This window comes from Cervus elaphus, chromosome 25 (genome assembly GCF_910594005.1).
Source record: "Cervus elaphus chromosome 25, mCerEla1.1, whole genome shotgun sequence".
NCBI classification, from domain to species: Eukaryota; Metazoa; Chordata; class Mammalia; order Artiodactyla; family Cervidae; genus Cervus; species Cervus elaphus.
This window is the reverse complement of record NC_057839.1, coordinates 57,180,940-57,198,954: the sequence shown is the minus strand read 5'-3', so window position 1 is coordinate 57,198,954 and position 18,015 is coordinate 57,180,940. Positions and strand designations below refer to the sequence as shown.

General features: G+C 41.2%; 1 protein-coding gene across 2 annotated transcripts in view; it reads right to left on the bottom strand.

The window, feature by feature from the left end:
- Positions 1-2,893: 2,893 nt before the first annotated feature.
- The window catches only part of RETREG1 (reticulophagy regulator 1), a 155,247-nt gene continuing 140,125 nt past the window's right edge, over positions 2,894-18,015 (bottom strand). For both annotated transcript variants that reach the window (XM_043887257.1, XM_043887258.1), the window contains 6 exons: positions 17,364-17,490; positions 14,942-15,026; positions 12,155-12,292; positions 11,295-11,359; positions 10,926-11,052; positions 2,894-6,958 (listed from right to left, as the gene is read on the bottom strand). In XM_043887257.1, coding sequence (XP_043743192.1) covers positions 6,465-6,958; positions 10,926-11,052; positions 11,295-11,359; positions 12,155-12,292; positions 14,942-15,026; positions 17,364-17,490 — 1,036 coding nt within the window. In that variant the 3' untranslated portion in view covers positions 2,894-6,464. The remainder of the gene's footprint in view (positions 6,959-10,925; positions 11,053-11,294; positions 11,360-12,154; positions 12,293-14,941; positions 15,027-17,363; positions 17,491-18,015) is intronic.

Here is an 18,015-nt window from a genome sequence, read left to right as displayed (position 1 = left end):
TTCCAGAACTGTGTGGGGGGAGGGGGGGAAGTTGTTTATAAGCCACCCAGTCTGTGGTATTTTATTGTGCATGTGTGGTAAGTTGCTTCAGTCATGTCCCAATTCTTTGCGACCCTATAGCCCGCAGCTCACCAGGCTCCTCTGTCCATGGGATTCTCCAGGCAAAAATACTGGAGTGGGTTGCCATGCCCTCCTCCAGGGGATCTTCCCAACCCAGGAATCAAATACTGCATGACAGGCAGGTTCTTTACTGTCTGAACCACTAGGGAAGCCCAAAGTGACTAAGAGGATTCCCTTTCTATTCTAGGATGCCCACTACATCTATGTCTGACCTCCTGCCCGACCCTGCTTAACCCCTTCAGTCACACTGACACTTCTGTTTTTCCTCTAACAAGGCTAAGCAAGCATCTTTTGTTGGTATTACGTCTCAGAAATCATTTACTATTCTGCTTGGATCAACTATTGCTGTCTTGCTCCCCTACTTTTAAGGTTTTTGCCCAAATGCTTTTATAGGAGGGGCCTATCCACACCCTCTTGTCATAGTAGTGCCTACTCCCAGCTCATAAATCTTTCCCGAGCATACTTTTCTCCATAGAAATATGTGTGTTAGTCGCTCAGTGGTGTCCAGCTGTTTGTGACCCCATGAACTATAGCTCACCAGGCTCCTCTGTCCATACAATTCTCTAGGCAATACTATTGGAGTGAGTAGCCATTTCCTTCTCCAGTGGATCTTCCTGACCCAGGGATTGAACCTGGGTCTCCTGAATTGCAGGCGAATTTTTTTTTTTACCATTCTTTACACATCACCATACTAGACATGTATTACTCCATATCACATTACCCCTAACACCTAGCAAGAAAACAACAGACCTTGCTTATTTCCATTTCTATAAGTCAGGAGTTGGAGTGGCTCACCGTTTCATAAAGTTTCAGGGGACAGAGCTTAAGTCACGTCAAGAATCTAAGGCAGCTGAAGGTCTGACTGTAGCTGGTGGATCCCCTCAGAAGAGGCTTGTTTGCACACTGATAGCAGGAGGGTTTGGGTTCCTCCATGGAGCTGCTTGAGTGTTCTTGTAACATGGCAACTGGCTTCCCTCAAAGTAAGCAAGTGGAAGTCACAATGTCTTTAAGTCACACACGGCCATTTCTACAATATGCTGTTACTCACAAAGGTCAGCCCTAATCAGTGTGGGAGGGAGTATGTGAGTACATGAATGGGGTGTCTTTGGGGACCACTTAGGGAAACTGGCCACCACTAGGATTTGTTGTTTCTAATTTCCCAGTTTTAGCACTGGAAGTCCAGTATCCCATGAACTGCATCCATCCTGGGCAGACCAGGATAGTCGGTCCCATTATAGCTTAGTTCTCCATCTTCAGATTACAAGCTCCCTGGGAATAGGGACTCCTTTCCTTGCTATGTACTCCAAACTTAGAACAGTGCTGGCACATGGATTGTTTAGTATGTGTTGAACAAATCTTTTGTGATGATTTTTATTCCAGAAAATTCTATTTTGAGATTATCAAAATCTTTTAAAATAGCTGAGTCCTCTAAATACCCGTCTTAAGAAATGTAATTAGTAGGAACCCAACAGGGATACACAATACAATATATATTTTCAAGCTTCGCTAAAATTAAAGCAGAGAATGGTTAAGTAAAGAATTTGTTTTCTCTTTTCCATATCTGTGGTTCTTCAAGCATCTGTTCCTTCTTCAGGTCATTTCCTCCCTGCCTCTTTCCATCTATTTCATGACTCATTTCAGCATCTTTAAACTCACCAGAGTGTTTTCACTTTTCCTTCAAAGGGACTCTACTTTCCCCATCATGTGAATTTCCCCAAGGGCTGCAATTCTATTAATACTTGGTCTCCTGGAGAGCCTTCTTGTTCCTCTTAGTCTACCCTCCAGCACACAGATCATTACAATAATTATCCTCAGCCATCTTTTCTCTTGTGTCGCTCCTTCTGCTCAAGAATGGTTATCTGTTGCCCATACGAAGGTTACATTCTTTTGCCTGGTTTTCAGTATCTCCTATCACCTCTCCTCGCTACCTGTATCTCCAGGAACACGTGTGTTTTTTTCCCAGACTACAAAACAGTTCTCCAGCACCAGCTAGTGTCCTCTAGTTCAACTTGATTCTAACACTATCTACCTGGAGATGAAGTCAGATCCCACAGGCCAAAGTGCTCAGTCCTGCATGACTGACCCCACTTCAGAAGCCAATTCCAGGTCCAGGTTGTGGTGCGTCTGACCAACTGGCTGTAAATCAGAGGTTTCCAAGAACTCCTCTTCAGTCTTGACTAATTTATTACTAGAGCAGCTCACAGAAATCTGAAGACTAATTTACTCACTAGATTACCAATTTACTACAAAGGAAACTTTGTACAAAGGTAGCTTCAGTCATGTGACTCTTTGTGACCCCCTGGACTATAGCCTGCCAGGCTCCTCTGTCCCTGGGATTCTCCAAGCAAGACTACTGGGGTGGGTTGCCATTTCCTACTTCAGAGGATCTTCCTGACCCAGAGATCGAACTCACGTCTCCTGTGTCTCCTGCGTCTCCTGCATTGCAGGCAGATTCTTTATCACTGAGCCACCGGGGAAGCCCTACCAAGGAAACTAAAGGATGTAAATAAATGGCCCAATGAAGAGCTACTTAGGGTGAGGTTGGAAGTGTCCCGAACAAGAGATTCTCTCTCCCTGGAGTTTTGGTTATGACATCCTCTCAGCTAGCCTACCCAGGGCTGTCCAAAAGTCACCTCATCAAGATAACAAAGACACATTTATCATTCTCATCATTTAAGACCTTCCAAGGGTTTTAGGAGCTCCATGCCAGGAATGGGACAAAGACCAAATATCTGTATTTTATTATCACAAAATCACATACATAATATCCTACTGGTTCTAAATTAATACAGCTTTATTTAAAATTTTTCTTTCTTGTTAAGGATGATAAGAAATTCACAAGTAACTAACAGAATAAAGATGGGTCAAGTACAATAAAATACAAAGGAAGTGGCGATAGGTATTTAGAATAGAAAAATGGCATCAACTAGGGAGATAAGTTTTCATTAAGGAGTTGACATTTCAGATGGGTACTGAAGGAGGTGGGGATAATGAGGACTTCATCTGCAGGTGGAAATAAAGGGGGCTAGAGAAGAGATCCTGTGGACAGAGGAAAATAAGGGGCATATTTAGGAAGATTACATACCTAGCTTGTGTGATACAAAAGATAGGGTAAAGAAAGGGAAAGAAGACGAGGAAGTGTTAAGGTATCACCTTTGGGTAAAGAGTTAAATTCTAGAATTTGCCATTCACTTTGCAGTTGGTAAACAGCAGAGACTCAGAGTGTTTCTGTTTTTATGGGCATGAGGAATATAACTGGACCTTGAGTAGATCCAGCAGCAGTACCTGCAACTGATTGGAAAAAACATTAGAAAACACCAGGTCTATCGTCAACAGGTCCCTGATAAATGCAAGCCCACTGACCAAGAGAACTTTGAGTTAAATTTCTCCTCAGCATATCGAGGTACTATGTTAATGTGTTTTCAAAAATCACTTCTGAAGATTTTTGGGGAGAAAACAGTAAAAATGTTGCAGAATGAGAATATAAATACTGCTTTAAACCTAGATTGACCTTCCAAAATGAACTTGAGCCCTGCTTTATTGTTCCAGATCAAAATGCATGATCAGTGTATGCTTTTCCCATTGTATGGTTTTGCTCAGCATTTCCTATGAGAAGTGAACAAGACATCTTTCTATACCTCCTCTGCAATTAAAAAAAAAATCCATGCTTCCCATTTTAATGACTGTATAAATTCTCATAGTAAAAGGATCTGTAGTTTCCCACTGAACTGAATCAATCACTAGGTTTATTGTTAGCACATCTTAAAACCAGAAACAGGACTATATGTAATGTCCCCCCCTCCCCGACATGCCAGAAACACATACACACACACATATAAGATGAAAACCCTCGACATCCCAATGTTTGATAGACTTAAGAGTACCATTATTACGTTGTGTAAATTTATAGTCACATAGGGCTTCCCTGGTGACTCAGTAAAGAATCCGTAAATTTGTAAAGAATCCACCTGTATTGCAGGAGACCTGGGTTCAAGCCCTGCGTCAGGAAGATCTCCTGGAGAAGGAAATGGCAACCCACTCCAGTATTCTTGCCTAGGAAATCCAAAGGAAAGAGGACCCTGGCGGGCTACATTCCATGGGGTCGCAAGAGTCAGGTATGACTTAGCGACTAAACCACCACCATTCTTCAACAAATGCTATTAAAGTGCATATGTAGTTATAACGCAAGTGTCCACAGAGAGTTGGTATGTCTCCACCATAGGGCTGGTAACACATTTTTCTACCCTATCTACCTACCTCCCTATCCCCAGCCCCTATTAATTTATAGTTTATAACATTTGATTCTAGCTTTACTGTTTATACCATCAAATCTTGAGTTTAATCTCTTTGTAAGCTGCAGCCCATGGGGTCGCAAAGAGTCGGACACGACTGAGTGACTGAACTGAACTGACCGAAGCTTGTAACACATTCTTTAATTATTTGAGTTAAATTTAACTTATTTTTCTCCTCATAGAAGAAACTGAAAAGACCTTTAACCTTTCTGACTTCATGGCCAAGAGTATTTTTTCCAAAGAAGAAACATACACATAAAAAAAGAAACCTGGTAACAAACTATTTTATAAATAGGTGACTGTATTTTTCTTCATGTCCAGAAACTCTTGCTGAAACAGAAGTCAGGGATATTCCTCGAAAACCCACACAGCTCATAGATCTAACACCAGGTTTTCATTTGTACCGAAATGGGCAAGATGATGAAGGCACAGGCTCACTTTTGTTTCGATAAAGGACGTCAGCCACAGTCATGAGGCACTAATGACGAGGATGCACCATCAGTCACGAAAAGCAAGTGGTCAGAGTCTTCAGCCACTTCTCTCCCTTTAACGTTTGGCAAAATTCAGCCTAGATATTTTAATACCTCAGAAAGAAAAACTAAATATGAGATGCTACATTAAAAGGTCAGGTGATGTATTATCACTCTTTAGACACAGAAGGGAAGGGATGAAATAAAGAGAGGGGATCGCAGATTTCCTGTATTCTTGGATTATCCTTCCTTTCTGAGGGGCTCAGATGTCTGTGTGCATCTGATGAATGCCAGCTCTACCTGAAGATTGAAGAGATGGTTGGTAGCTGCTGACATGGTCCCTCGACACTATTAAAAGTTTCTATCGCACAAATAGAATTAGCTTGATTTCTGCTCTTTAGTCCTGTGTTAAAAACCTAAACTGGAAAAAAAAAAAAAAAACCTAAGCCGAATTTGATTATCTATAAGTGATCTAAAAACTTTAAAGTAAAGGAAAATATATATTCTAGCTTCCTAAGAAGAAACAGATTACAGGTTTCGACTTCAATGGCAAATAAATACACTTGAAAGCCAAGCAAGTTTCTCTCCTGCCGGGGAGTCAGACTATGAAAATAGTTCTGGTTTCTCTACGGTGGATGACCACATCACTCATAGAACATACCAGGAACTAGTTTCACAATTTTAAGAGACTTTTTTCTGTAATATGAAAGGTGAGGGTTGAACCTAGTTCTGAGCAGGCAGAATAGATCTGCACTCACAACATCCTTATCACAAATACATGACAAATGAAACAACAAAGTGTGGCCGATCTGTTTACATCAAGACCTGGTAGACACATGATATCTAAGTACTTGCTTTCTACGCGCTAATATCACCCATTGCCAAGACTCCAACTTGGCAGTCAATGGAGCGTGCCATTTACAAGGAAGCCTAAAGTCTACAACTGCAGAAATAACATGGAAATGTATCAGCCTATCTAACGTAAATATATTTTCAAAAAATTTTCCTAGGAAATTGATTTTAATAGTATCTCCCAAGTCTTTCAACCAAAGTGACTTTGATAATTTTTGTCTTTTTATGTCAAAATCCACCAAAAATTTTTTAACTGTGTCCAGTATTAGGAACAAGGAGCCAATACAGCATGTGTTCACAATTAATTGTTAATATTTCAGTGAGTTACAATAAACTTTTTGCATGCTTGAAAAATTGTGAAGAAAACATTAAGGAATACTTATGGGAGGATCTCAATAATTGGGTGTTTTCATTTTGCTTTAAAAACAACTTCTAATATTCAACTCCGACAACACAGTAAGTGTGTGTATATATATATATATATACACACATATATATAAAGTTCATTTCCATGCTCATTACATAAAAATAACTATGAGAAATATCAATCTATCAGTGTCAGCTGACATATATCCAATGAATTCACTGCAGAGGAGGGGGAAAGACCAAAAAAATTCTAAAGTAATCAGTAAAGCTCACAGTTTGAAAAGATTTGATTTTTTTTTTTTTTTTTGCTTGCTTGAAATTCTTTTGGTAGTTTGTGCTCTGTCATAATAAGCCAATTCCCAGACTAATGGCCTCCAAGCAGATTTGAAAGGAAGCCTGAAGACTTCTTATTTTGTTGGCCTTCTGCTTCCTGGTCTTGTGACAGTCCCAATTCACTCTCAATTTGATCGAGCTCTGACTGGTCCAGGAGTTCAAAGTCGTCGCCCTCCTCCGTGTCTGTGTCCTCCCCGGGGCTGGGAGCAGCCTGAGACAGCACTTGGCGCACGCCCGCCAACTGGTCTTTGACCGCGGCGGTCACCGCAGCCGTGATGACGTCCCCAGCCAGGTTGCTCATCAGGTGCAGGGTCTGGTCACTGCTCAGAGGAAGGGTGAGACCAGCTGCTGACTTCTTCTCTATGCTCCGTCTGGGACCGCTGTCCAACTGCTCCTTTTTTCTCTTGAGCTCAGTGGGCAAGCCAAGGCTCAATTCATCTTCATCATTTGTTCCCGTGCCGTTTTCTAGCGATGGAAAATCTGAAAGGTCTCGAGAGAAAACTTCCTCACTAGGTCGGTCAAGATCTGTAAAATGCAGGATAGAAGTTGAGGCTTAAGCAAAACTGTAATAATTTTTTTTTTTTAATGATTCAACTTTTAACTGATGAAGCTGTTGTTGTTTAGTCTTTAAGTCATGTCCGACTCTCTGGCAATCCCATGGACTGCAGCCCATCGGGCTCCTCTGTCCATGGGATTTCCCAGGCAAGAATACTGGAAGTGAAAATGAAGGGAAAGTGAAAGTCACTCAGTTGTGTCTGACTCTTTGCGACCCCCATGGACTGTATACAGTCCATGAAATTCTCCAGGCCAGAATACTGAAGCGGGTAGGGTAGCCTTTCCCTTCCCAGGGGATCTTCCCAACCCAGGGATCGAACCTAGGTCTCACCCCACAGTCCATGGGGATCACAAAGAGTCAGACACAACTGAGCGACTTTCACTTAAGAATACTGGAGTGGGTGGCTGTTTCCTTCTCCAAGGGGATCTTCCCGACTCAAGGGTAGAACTCTCATCCCCTGCGTTTCCTGCATTGGCAGGCGGATTCTTAACCACTGAGCCACCAGGGAAGCCCAGTTTATGAAGTAACAGTTTACTATCACAGACATACAAAAAAATGGAAAAATCAAAGGTTTATGAGACCCTGTAAAGCCATAATAAATTTGAAGTCTGAATTGTCTAAAAGATCCCTGCTTTTAATTGGAATCCTCTGGATCACCTTGGCATTCTTCTAGACTCCCAGCTCAGCTTCAATCAACTCAACCATATATCGGATTCCTCCCAAGTCTGGGACTCTCCACAAGTACACAAATACGTTGTGTCCCCTGATGGCCTTAACTTTCCTCTTTAAGGACAAGAAGTGTGTAATGACTTACTATTCAACTTATCTTAAAGTCAGCTTGGGCTCTGATTAGAGTGTAGTGACAGTGAAAATGTTAGTCACTCAGTCTTGTCCAGCTCTTTGTAACCCCATGGACTGTAGCCCGCCAGGCTCCTGTATCCATGAAATTCTGCAGACAAAAATACTGGAGTGGGTTGCCATTCCCTTTTCCAGGGGATCTTCCCAACCTAGGGATCAAATCCAGGTCTCCTGCATTGCAGGCAGATTCTTTACCATCTGAGCCACCAGGGAAGCCCCTGAGACAACATGCTTAAAATCAAAGGGTTTGTTATCCTGATCTTGCAGATGTTTACAGCTTGTAGAGCTTGAGAGGACTTCAGTGAGCCTCTTGTTCTAATGCACTTTAAAGATGAGGAAATTGAGATCCACAGAAATTAATTATGTCACTGTGCAAGGCCATTTAGTAAGTTAATGACAAAGGCAAGACTACACTTGGGTTTCCCAATCTCCCAAACTGTATTATTTCAACATCACATAGCCTTCTTCCTTCTTCTAGAAAAACGAAGTATGTTCTTGCCTGTAAAGACATGTAAAATAATTTATTCCTAATCCTCCATTATAATTGCTTATATTTTCAGTATATGGTTAAAATAATCCAATGAGACCAGCAAAAGTTATTGCACAAGAGTTGCCTCAAATTTCATTTTAAATTGTACTTAACCTAATTATAAAAAAGAAGAAAGCCTTTTTTTTTTTTTTTAAACTAACTTGGAAGAAAAATATGAGCAACCCTAAAGTCAGCTTTTGATTCAGGAAACCTGACCCCACGGTTCAGTCCCTCTTAATGAGAGCTAGCCCTGGGTATACGGGATTGGCTTTTCTCTTCCCCTCTCCCACTACTGTGGTCTTTCCTGGTGGCTCAGATGGTAACGAATCTGCCTGCAATGCAGGAGACCCTGGTTCAATCCCTGGGTTGGGAAGATCCTCTGGAGATGGGAATGCCTACCCAACTCCAGTATTCTTACCTGGAGAATTCCATGGACAGAGGAGCCTGGTGGGCTACAGTCCATGGGGTCACAAGGAGTTGGGACACGACTGAGCGTGTATGTGTATGTGTCTCACTATTTCCCATTACTGCTATAAATAATGCCACCAGACATTCCAGAAGTTTTTTCACTGTCAATTATTTTCAGAATAAAGGCAGATTTGGACATTGACTGGCTTAGACTTTTTTCTCACACTCTTAAATAATAGATTTTGAGATATAATTCATGTACTATAAAACTTACCCTTTTAAAGTGTACAGTTGGGGGTACTCTTTTGCCCCCTTCTGATGCCTATGTCAGAAGCTTTCCCTATCTCCTTTATACTTTAATAAAACTTTATTACACAAAAGCTCTGAGCGATCCAGCCTCATCTCTGGCCCCGGATTGAATTCGTCTCCTCCGGAGGCCAAGAATCCCGCATCTTATCGTTCAGCAACAACCTTTCATCTTGGGGGCTCATCCGGGATCGTTCAGGACAAGATACTGGGGCAACTTACTCCATGCTTGCTGAAGCCCCTGGCCCACTTTCTTCCCAATCCGCTTCCGTAATGGGACTGTCTGGACGAGCCAAAAGATGGGCCTGATAATCTATGTGAGCCTACTTCTGCTGACTCCAGAAATCCTGAGTCTGCCGTTTGATCCTCAAGACAATGCCTTCCTGTCCTGGGCTCACTCCTATGCTGCATTTCACAATCGGTCTAACTGCTGGGTCTGTGGACCACTCCCTTCTTCATCCGTGAAAGGCGTTCCATGGTGGACATCTCCACTTCAAGCAAAGGACTTTCTCCAAGTCTGCAAATACCTTCAACAATCGCATGTGATGCCTCTTCTTAAACTGATGACATCTAACAACCTTAAGATGGACTGATGTAACTATGGACATAATGTGACTTTTCATTTTGATTTTAACTTGGCTTAACGACTATTTTGCCTTACATCTGTAACTGTATAATGGGGTTTTCTAACCGTCTAAAAGCTTTTAATTTACAAATAGTTGTCCGAGCTCCTATGAGTGCCACAGCCTCCTCTATTACTTGGAGCCCCTGGATCAGACATCCTCACTATGAGGATTAGGAGAATATGTTGCCTCACCAATTTAGGGACAACGCCCCTTGTCAGCTCAGAAGCAGTTATGGAATGAGAACGACGCCCCTTTTCCCTAGGCAACATAATTCTCCTAAAAGAAAAGGGGGGAATGAGAGAGTCATTTCCTAGGCAGGTTGATAAGAAGTCTAGGGGTCCCCAAGGAGAGAGAGGTCTGGGATATTCAAGGAGGAAGAAAGGACAAATTTTTTACTTTTTTTCCTCTACATTCCTTAGGATTATATAACAATAATGTATCCTGCCTGAGGACAGTCTTTGGATTAAACCCTCTGGCTAATTCTGTTATCTTAAAACATAAATTATGGGAGTAGGTCTGGTCTTTACAAGGATGTATCCTGCCTGAGGACAATCTTTGGATTAAACCTTCTGGCCAACTCTGTTATCTTAAAATGTAAATTATGGGAGTGGGTCTGGTGAGGTCTTTGCAGCCTCCAGACATTCTTTGGATTCATTGGAGAGTATATAACTCCATTGCTAATACTAGCAAAGGGGTACTCTTTTGCCCCCTTCTGATGCCTATGTCAGAAGCTTTCCCTATCTCCTTTATACTTTAATAAAACTTTATTACACACACACACACACAAAATAATAAAGTGTACAGTTAAGTGGTCTTTGGTACATTCACAAGGCTGTACAATATCTCCACTGTCTAATTCTAGAACATTCTCATCACCCAAAAGGAAACATATTAATTACCAGTCACCCACCAGTCCCTCTTCCCCCAGCCCCGGGCAGTCACTCATCTAATTTCCTTCCATATGGATTTGTCTGTTCTGGACATTTCATATAAAAGGAGTCACACAATGCGTGGACTTGTGTGTTTGGCTTCCTGCACTCAGCATATCATGTTCAAGGTTTATCCATATTGTAGCAAGCGTCAGTGTTTCTATAGCCCAGTGATATTCCATTGCATAGATGTAGCACACTTTATCCAGTCAGAAGCTAACACAGTTAAATACTTTTACATGGACTCAAAATAACCGAGCATCTACAGGCGTGAGCATACCGTCAGAAGTGTCTGTCTGTGGAGTGTATCCTTCTGAGAGGTTGAAGGTCCCATTGTCCGTCCAGGAGATCTCCGACACATCGGTGTCAGACACAGACAATTCTTTGGCGGCAGTGGTGAGGCTAATCTGTATTAATATAAATGCCAGTGACACATTTCAAACTTCTATGGGAGGTCTTTCTAAAAATCCAACTAACACCGAAAATGTCAGAATAATAAGAACCAGATGAGGGTTTTCCTTTTAATAGTTTAATCATCTTAGAGAAATAGGAGACGTTGTATTAAGAAAATCATTCCAGTTTTGGTACAAGTAGATACATTGACAGGCAAACCACACAGGAACGAATTGAAAACTGAACAAAAAAATACCTTAGGACAAAGAGCTGAAAAGTCTAATTCACTGTCATCTTTGTGACTTTTTTCTTTATCTGCTTCTGTTGAGAAAAAATTTGGAAGCTTTCAGTTTCCTGGCTGGCTCAGACAGAGTGTATTTTATCCATTATATATCCTGATCCCACAATCCTCATATCCTCCAATGCCTCCACATAATTAAATGTTTGCACATAACGAGCATCACCTATTTGCAAGTGTTTGGCTTCCGAGGGAAATGGCCCATACCAGTGGCTCTCACAGCGTGGCCCCTGGACCACAGCAGCAGCAGCAGCACTGGGAATCTTTTAGAAACACAACTTCCCAGGCCCTCCCCCAGACCAACTCAATCAGACACTCTGGGGGAAGCCGTGTAATCTAAACTTTAAGGAGCTGTCAAGATAATTCTGGTGCTCGCTTTAGTTGAGAATCTGTAAGGTCAGAGGCCAAGTTAAAATGTGAAAAAGGATCGCACTGGCTTTCCCTCTATTTTCTTTTCCTTCCCCTCTTCCATGGCTCCCACTCTCTGCCCTACCTGTGTCACTTGTTATTTGCAAGCAATTACCCCAAAAGAAAACAATGTAGAGAAAGTAAACAATAAATATCAAATATAGACCTCCAAAGCCTTTTCTCTTTCCCCCGATAGTTTGGATTAAAAAGTCACTTTATTATATGTGTGAGAAAAGGATAATAAAAGCCTAAATAGGAAAAGGCTATGTTACTTTGTGGGGGAATCTGCTTCTGTAATAATATGTAGTTAATGGCTAAAACGCCCTAAAATGCATTCAAGGTGATTTCATAATAAAGAGCCAGCAATGCCTCATTTCAGGTGTGGAATCTAAAATCCAAATGTTACCTACCAGATCTCTCACGTTTCTTCTGGTTAATATATTCTCTGATTCCAAAATCTAGTTTCAGGAGAAATGACTTGATTTTGCTGTATATTCTTTGTCCAATATCATTACACTTGAAGAGTGGACACAAAAATGCACACAGCACTGAAATATAAGGAGGAAGAGAGGTTAGGGGAAATGACCTTGCTTTCCAACCACCTATTAGTATTTCACAAAATTATTTCAGTTCCTTTACTGACAAAGTGGGCTTTTTTCCTTGGGGAAATGCCTCTGTGAAATAAGTTCATAATTTCATTCTTCCCCTTGTAATGAAAACATTTTCACCTACACACACACACACACACACACACACACACACACACACACACCCCCTCATGGTCATTGTTCTCAAAGACTTTGAAATTAGATAACTCCATCCGCTCCAACTCTCTTACACTCAAAATTCATACAAAGGTTACATGCTTCTTACACAACAGTCCTGGATTAACATATCAACTCTACTCATTTGTTAAATGACATTTCTCCATAGAAAAGTTATCACTATCCATTAGCCTCTCATCAGTCATAATAGGATAATAACATCATCTCTGGGGGTTGCTGTGAAGAATAACTGAGATGAATACAGACCATCTGAATAACGCCTGGCCCATATTTAGACCCTCTTTCCCTGGCTCTCTTCTCCTTTCTCTCTTAAACAAGTCAGCTCAAGGGCTGACACACTCCACGTCAGTTCTACCTGGGAGAATGGATTTAAGCTCTGACCATCTGCTTTCCCTTGTGGCTCAGTTGGTAAAGAATCTGCCTGCAATGCGGGAGACCTGGGTGTGATCCCTGGGTTGAGAAGATCCCCTAGAGAAGGGAAAGGCTACCCACTCCAGTATTCTGGCCTGGAGAATTCCATGGACTGTACAGTCCATGGGGTCGCAAAGAGTCAGACATGACTGAGTGACTTTCACTGCACTTCATCTGCCTTTTGTGCTAGGCTTTAGGAATATGAAAAGAAATGAAGATCAACACAGTATGCCCTAATCAACATTGTATGCCCTCATGTTTATTTCTTTGCCAGTTGTTAGGACACATGCCCATTTACCTTCTTCAAATAGGAGTTGTAAACTCAAATATCTTTAGAAGCCGAGAAGGTATATGTAAAATGTAAAGGCTGGTGCAAGAAAAATAGGGAAATATGAAGGTTAGTTTAGGGGAGAGTTGCTGCCCCATCGAAAAAGGTGGCAGGGCCAGACTGTCACACTTTTCAGGAAAAGCATGAAGTCACAACTTCTTTACAGCACTTCTGAGTTATAGTTGATATATGATAAATTGCATACATTTAAAGTGTACAGTTTGAAAAGTTTTGACACATGCATACAACGAAGAAATCATCTTTATGACAAATAATGAACATGCCTGCCAGCTCCCATAGTTTCCTCCTGTTTCTCTTAGCCCTTCCTCTCCTGCCTTTCCCACCCCCACCTACCTCATCCTAGGCAATCATTTATGTGTGTTGTCACTAAAGATTACTGTGATTTATAAATAATGGGAATCATACAGTGTGTAGTCTCTTTTTAAACCTGGCCTCGCCCACTCAACCTAATTACTTTTATATTTATCCAGACTGTTGCATTTATCAATTTTTTAGTGTTGAGTAGTAATCCACTGTATGAATTATATCACAATTTATTTACCCACTTATCTATTGATGGACATATGAATTATCTTCTGATTTCAGCTACTACAGATAAAGTGAAAGTTGCTCAGTCGTGTCCGACTCTTTGCAACCCCATGGACTATACAGTCCATGGAATGCTCCAGGCCAGAATACTGGAGTGGGTAGACTATAGGTAAAGCCTCTATGAACATCTATGGACAAGCCTTTGTGAAGGTGTATGCTTTCATTTCCCTTGGGTAAATAAATACCTTGCTTTGAAATGGCTGGGTCATAGAGTCGTGTTCTGAAAAACAGCCAAATTGTTATCCAAAGTGGCTGTGCCATTTTACGGATCCACCAAGAGTGCATGAGAACTCTTAACTGTTCCATATCCTGCCTAATACTTGATATGGTCAGTAGTTTTAATTTCTGCCACTTTGGTGGGGGTATAATGGTGTCTCATTGTGTTTTAAAAAAATAATTTTACTTGTTTATTATTTTGGGCTGTGTTGGGTCTTCATTGCTGCGTGGGCTTCTCTCTAGTTGGGGCGAGCAGGGGCTACTCTCCACTTGCTGTGGCTTTTCTTGTCATGGAGCACAGCCTGTAGGGTGTGTGAGCTTCAGTGGTTGGAGCACGTGGGCTCAGAAGCTGTGGTTCCCGGGCTCCAGAGCACAGGCCCAATAGCTGTGGTGCATGGGCCTAGCTGCTCCAAGGCATGTGGCATCTTCCCAGAGCAGGGATCAAATCCATGTTTCCTGCTTTTGGCAGGCGATTCTTCACCACTGAGCCACCAGGGACGCCCTCACTGTGCCTTTAATTACATTTGAGCTGCAAATCACACACAATGGCAAAGGGATTCATGTGTTTTGGAGGGGCGGAGAATATAACATTATCGCTTTATTGACACAATTTAAAATAAAATGAGTCATTTACAACCTTGCTTTTTGACAGCGATTTGTACAATTGTGGAAAAGCAACATGTCTCTAGAAAAAGGAGAAACTTTGAAGAGCAGAAAATTAAAGAAGAGTCAACTTGCTTTATAATCAAGAACTCACACCTGCTCTTCTAAGCTATGGAAGTTCCTTATAGACCATTAAAGAACATCATATGTGTCGTATCAATTAGCCTAATGGTCTACATACTTACACAGTAGATAGCTGAGTATAACCCCAGGAATGTAACTTCCCAAGATGGTAAAAAAGGTGCATACACTGCAGACCAGGAGACAAAACTAGAAGTAACAGAAGTAATGTGACAGTTACTCACTTGCTCATAACACCAAGACACTTCAGAGCAGAGGACACACACACAATTGTTGATCTGTTTGCCATCTATCACGTTGTGGCAAATGTTCTTCCAACAGTGTTCTCTGCACTTCATGACTGCTGTGTTCAACGAGCCTTAACCCACTTTCACATTTAATAATAATCATTTTGAAGGTTCCAGAAGCTAATTTCTGGTGCAGAGAACATCTCCCATTAATCATGCCAGCGGCTATCTTACTAGATGGAAGAGACCTGAAGAGTAGTATGTACCCGGAAACTTCTTTTACTCAGGGTCACTCAATGAAAACAACGAAGACCAGGAATGAAATCTATAAGTTCAAACTACATCTGTAAGTCCATGAAAATCCACAAATCCAGCAAAACACATTAGAGAAATTAAGAGGTATTTACATTAACATAACAGCAATTTACCCAGAGGGTAAGCAATTGTGATTGTAGATTACCAGTAGATTGTAGGATAAATCTACTGGCCATTACTGTCCGCCTTTCTAACCATCTGCCCCTCAAACCGACGCCACTCCTATGTCACCTGGAAACCAACGATGAGTGAAACTAAATTCCTGCGGCAAAATTCAGTTATTTTCTTTCTCTCTGTCGGTTGTGGCCAAAAGAATCTCAGTTGTTTTAGGAAATTAAAACATCAAGACAGAAAAATTGTCCCATAAAGTCTTCACTTCTTTCCCATACTCTATTCTCTAACTATCTTACTCCTTTGCTTTAAATTATGGTACTAAATTTCACTGATAAGCCAAGAAAATTCATTAAGGGAATTTCAAAATAAGTCATGAGGACAGCATATATAATTCTGATCAACAACTGAGAAAGAGAAACAGGCAGGGGGTCTAAAATTCAGATGAATTTTGATTTTTCATTCTTGGCAGAGGGTTAACAAATTCACTAGTCAAAGGAAAGCAGATGAACCTGTGGGAACAAAATTAAGAGCTGTTTCTCAAGTATCAGGGGTCCTTGAAGAATATGGAGTTCTACTAGCAAAATGGAAGAGGAAAGACCATAAAAGTTAAAAGAACAAATAAAAGCATTACTATATACAGAATTCAGTTTTGCAAAGGGATTTCATATTATCCACTAAATCTGTATTAAGAGCATCGTCATCTTAAGGCTAACTGACTTTGGGCACATTAGCATAACCCAATGCAGAAGTTTAACTTCAGAATCTTCTGACAATGTGTTTTATCATCTCAGTAAAAGAAGCAACAAAAGCGCAAACTCACCCCGCCCCCGCCACCATATTGGTATCTATTCTAAAAACTGCCTTCGGTGATTAGAATGATTTATCCATATATAATGTTGCAACGTTACTGTGCTCAAAAGGTGTCCAAGTATAGTTCTACTTTTCACTGAAGGTTAGACTTCCTCTAAGAGAGGGATTTTAAATGAGGACATTCCTAGGTCCTTCCTTCCAATGACAGGTGGACGTTCCAGAAACCTGACTACAGCCCTGGAAGGCTCTGCACCTCACCCGTGGTGTCGGGACACAGCCGGAGCTGCTTCTACACACAGAAACACTGCAGTGTGCGTTTCTCCTTGCAGCCCCTTCAAAACCACTCTTGACTCTTCTCCTCATGGGTTTTCATCTTCATTGGAAAAATACTCATTCCATTCATATGATCACTATGAATGTTGCTGCCAAAGGTTTCCTTTCTTAAGTAAATCATTCAAGAATCTTCACTTTTTTAGACTGAAAGTGAGATTCAGTTACCTCCAAAAGCATCCTCAAAGGGCTATGTGTTCATTCTATCTCCCTTTGACTTGAGAACCAGACTAGATTAATATAAACTGAAATTCTTTTTTTAATTAATTGATTTTTAATTAAAGGACAATTGCTTTACAACGTAGTGGTGGTTTCTGCCATACGTTAATGTGAATCAGCCAAATGTATACATATGTCCCCTCCCTTTTGAACCTCCCTCCCACCTCCCATCCCATCACCCCTCTAGGTTGTCACAGAGGCCCTAACACATTTTTATCTTCGGTCTGGTTGAGAAGACAAATCATCATTCATTTTAGCTAAAAAGCTACATAGATATTGATAAAATAGAAATCAAATTCCAACTAAATTATAAGGTTGAGGACTCTCTAGTGCTAACACACTAACATGTCCAGACCTTGCTAATATCAGTTTTTATGGCACATGTTCCTAGTATGTTATATTCAGAGTTGGAGAACTCCTACAAGCTGATGAAATAGGTTAATTCATTTGTTTCCAAGTTTATTGCATATTTTAAAGCACACACATCATTCTTCTTCCCTGGAAAACTTGCCTTGCCAGGGCTCTGCTGTTTAAACACAGACATTTCTTGAAGAAATAAGCTGAAATTCATCCATGATTCTGCAAGACAATGGCTGAACCCAGGTCTTTCATCTGGTTTCGAATTGATAACTTCCCAGCTAAAGAGAGAGAAAGAAAACAAAACTTTTACCTGAACTTTGGATAATTCACTCAATATTCATTGCTTCAGCATATATTCACTGAGCACCTCCTAGTGACTACACTCTCTGGAAAAGCCATATGAATTCAGAGATGAACAAGTCAGATATATGTCCAGGGAAGTTCACAGGCCAAGGCCAGCATGGAACTCCATGATTTTCCGGTCACAACAAAGGAAAAGCATAGGGTGGAGGCTCTGGGGCATCTTTGAAGATGTTACTTTTATGGTACGATCTGGATTTGCACTTTCCTATAATGGCTTGGAAGGGTTCCAGACAAAACAGTGTATAGCATGTATAAGAGGTCCTGGTGTGAGATGGAGCTGAAGCACCATTGAGCCTGGTGTGGCTGCAACAGAGCGAACCAGAGAATAACATTGCAGGGAGCTGGGATGGTAGGAAGAGACCTTGTGGGATTCTTAGTAATGTTTTAAACCTTAAGGATACAGAAGCTACAGCACCTTGGAAGAAACCTTGGCATAAACT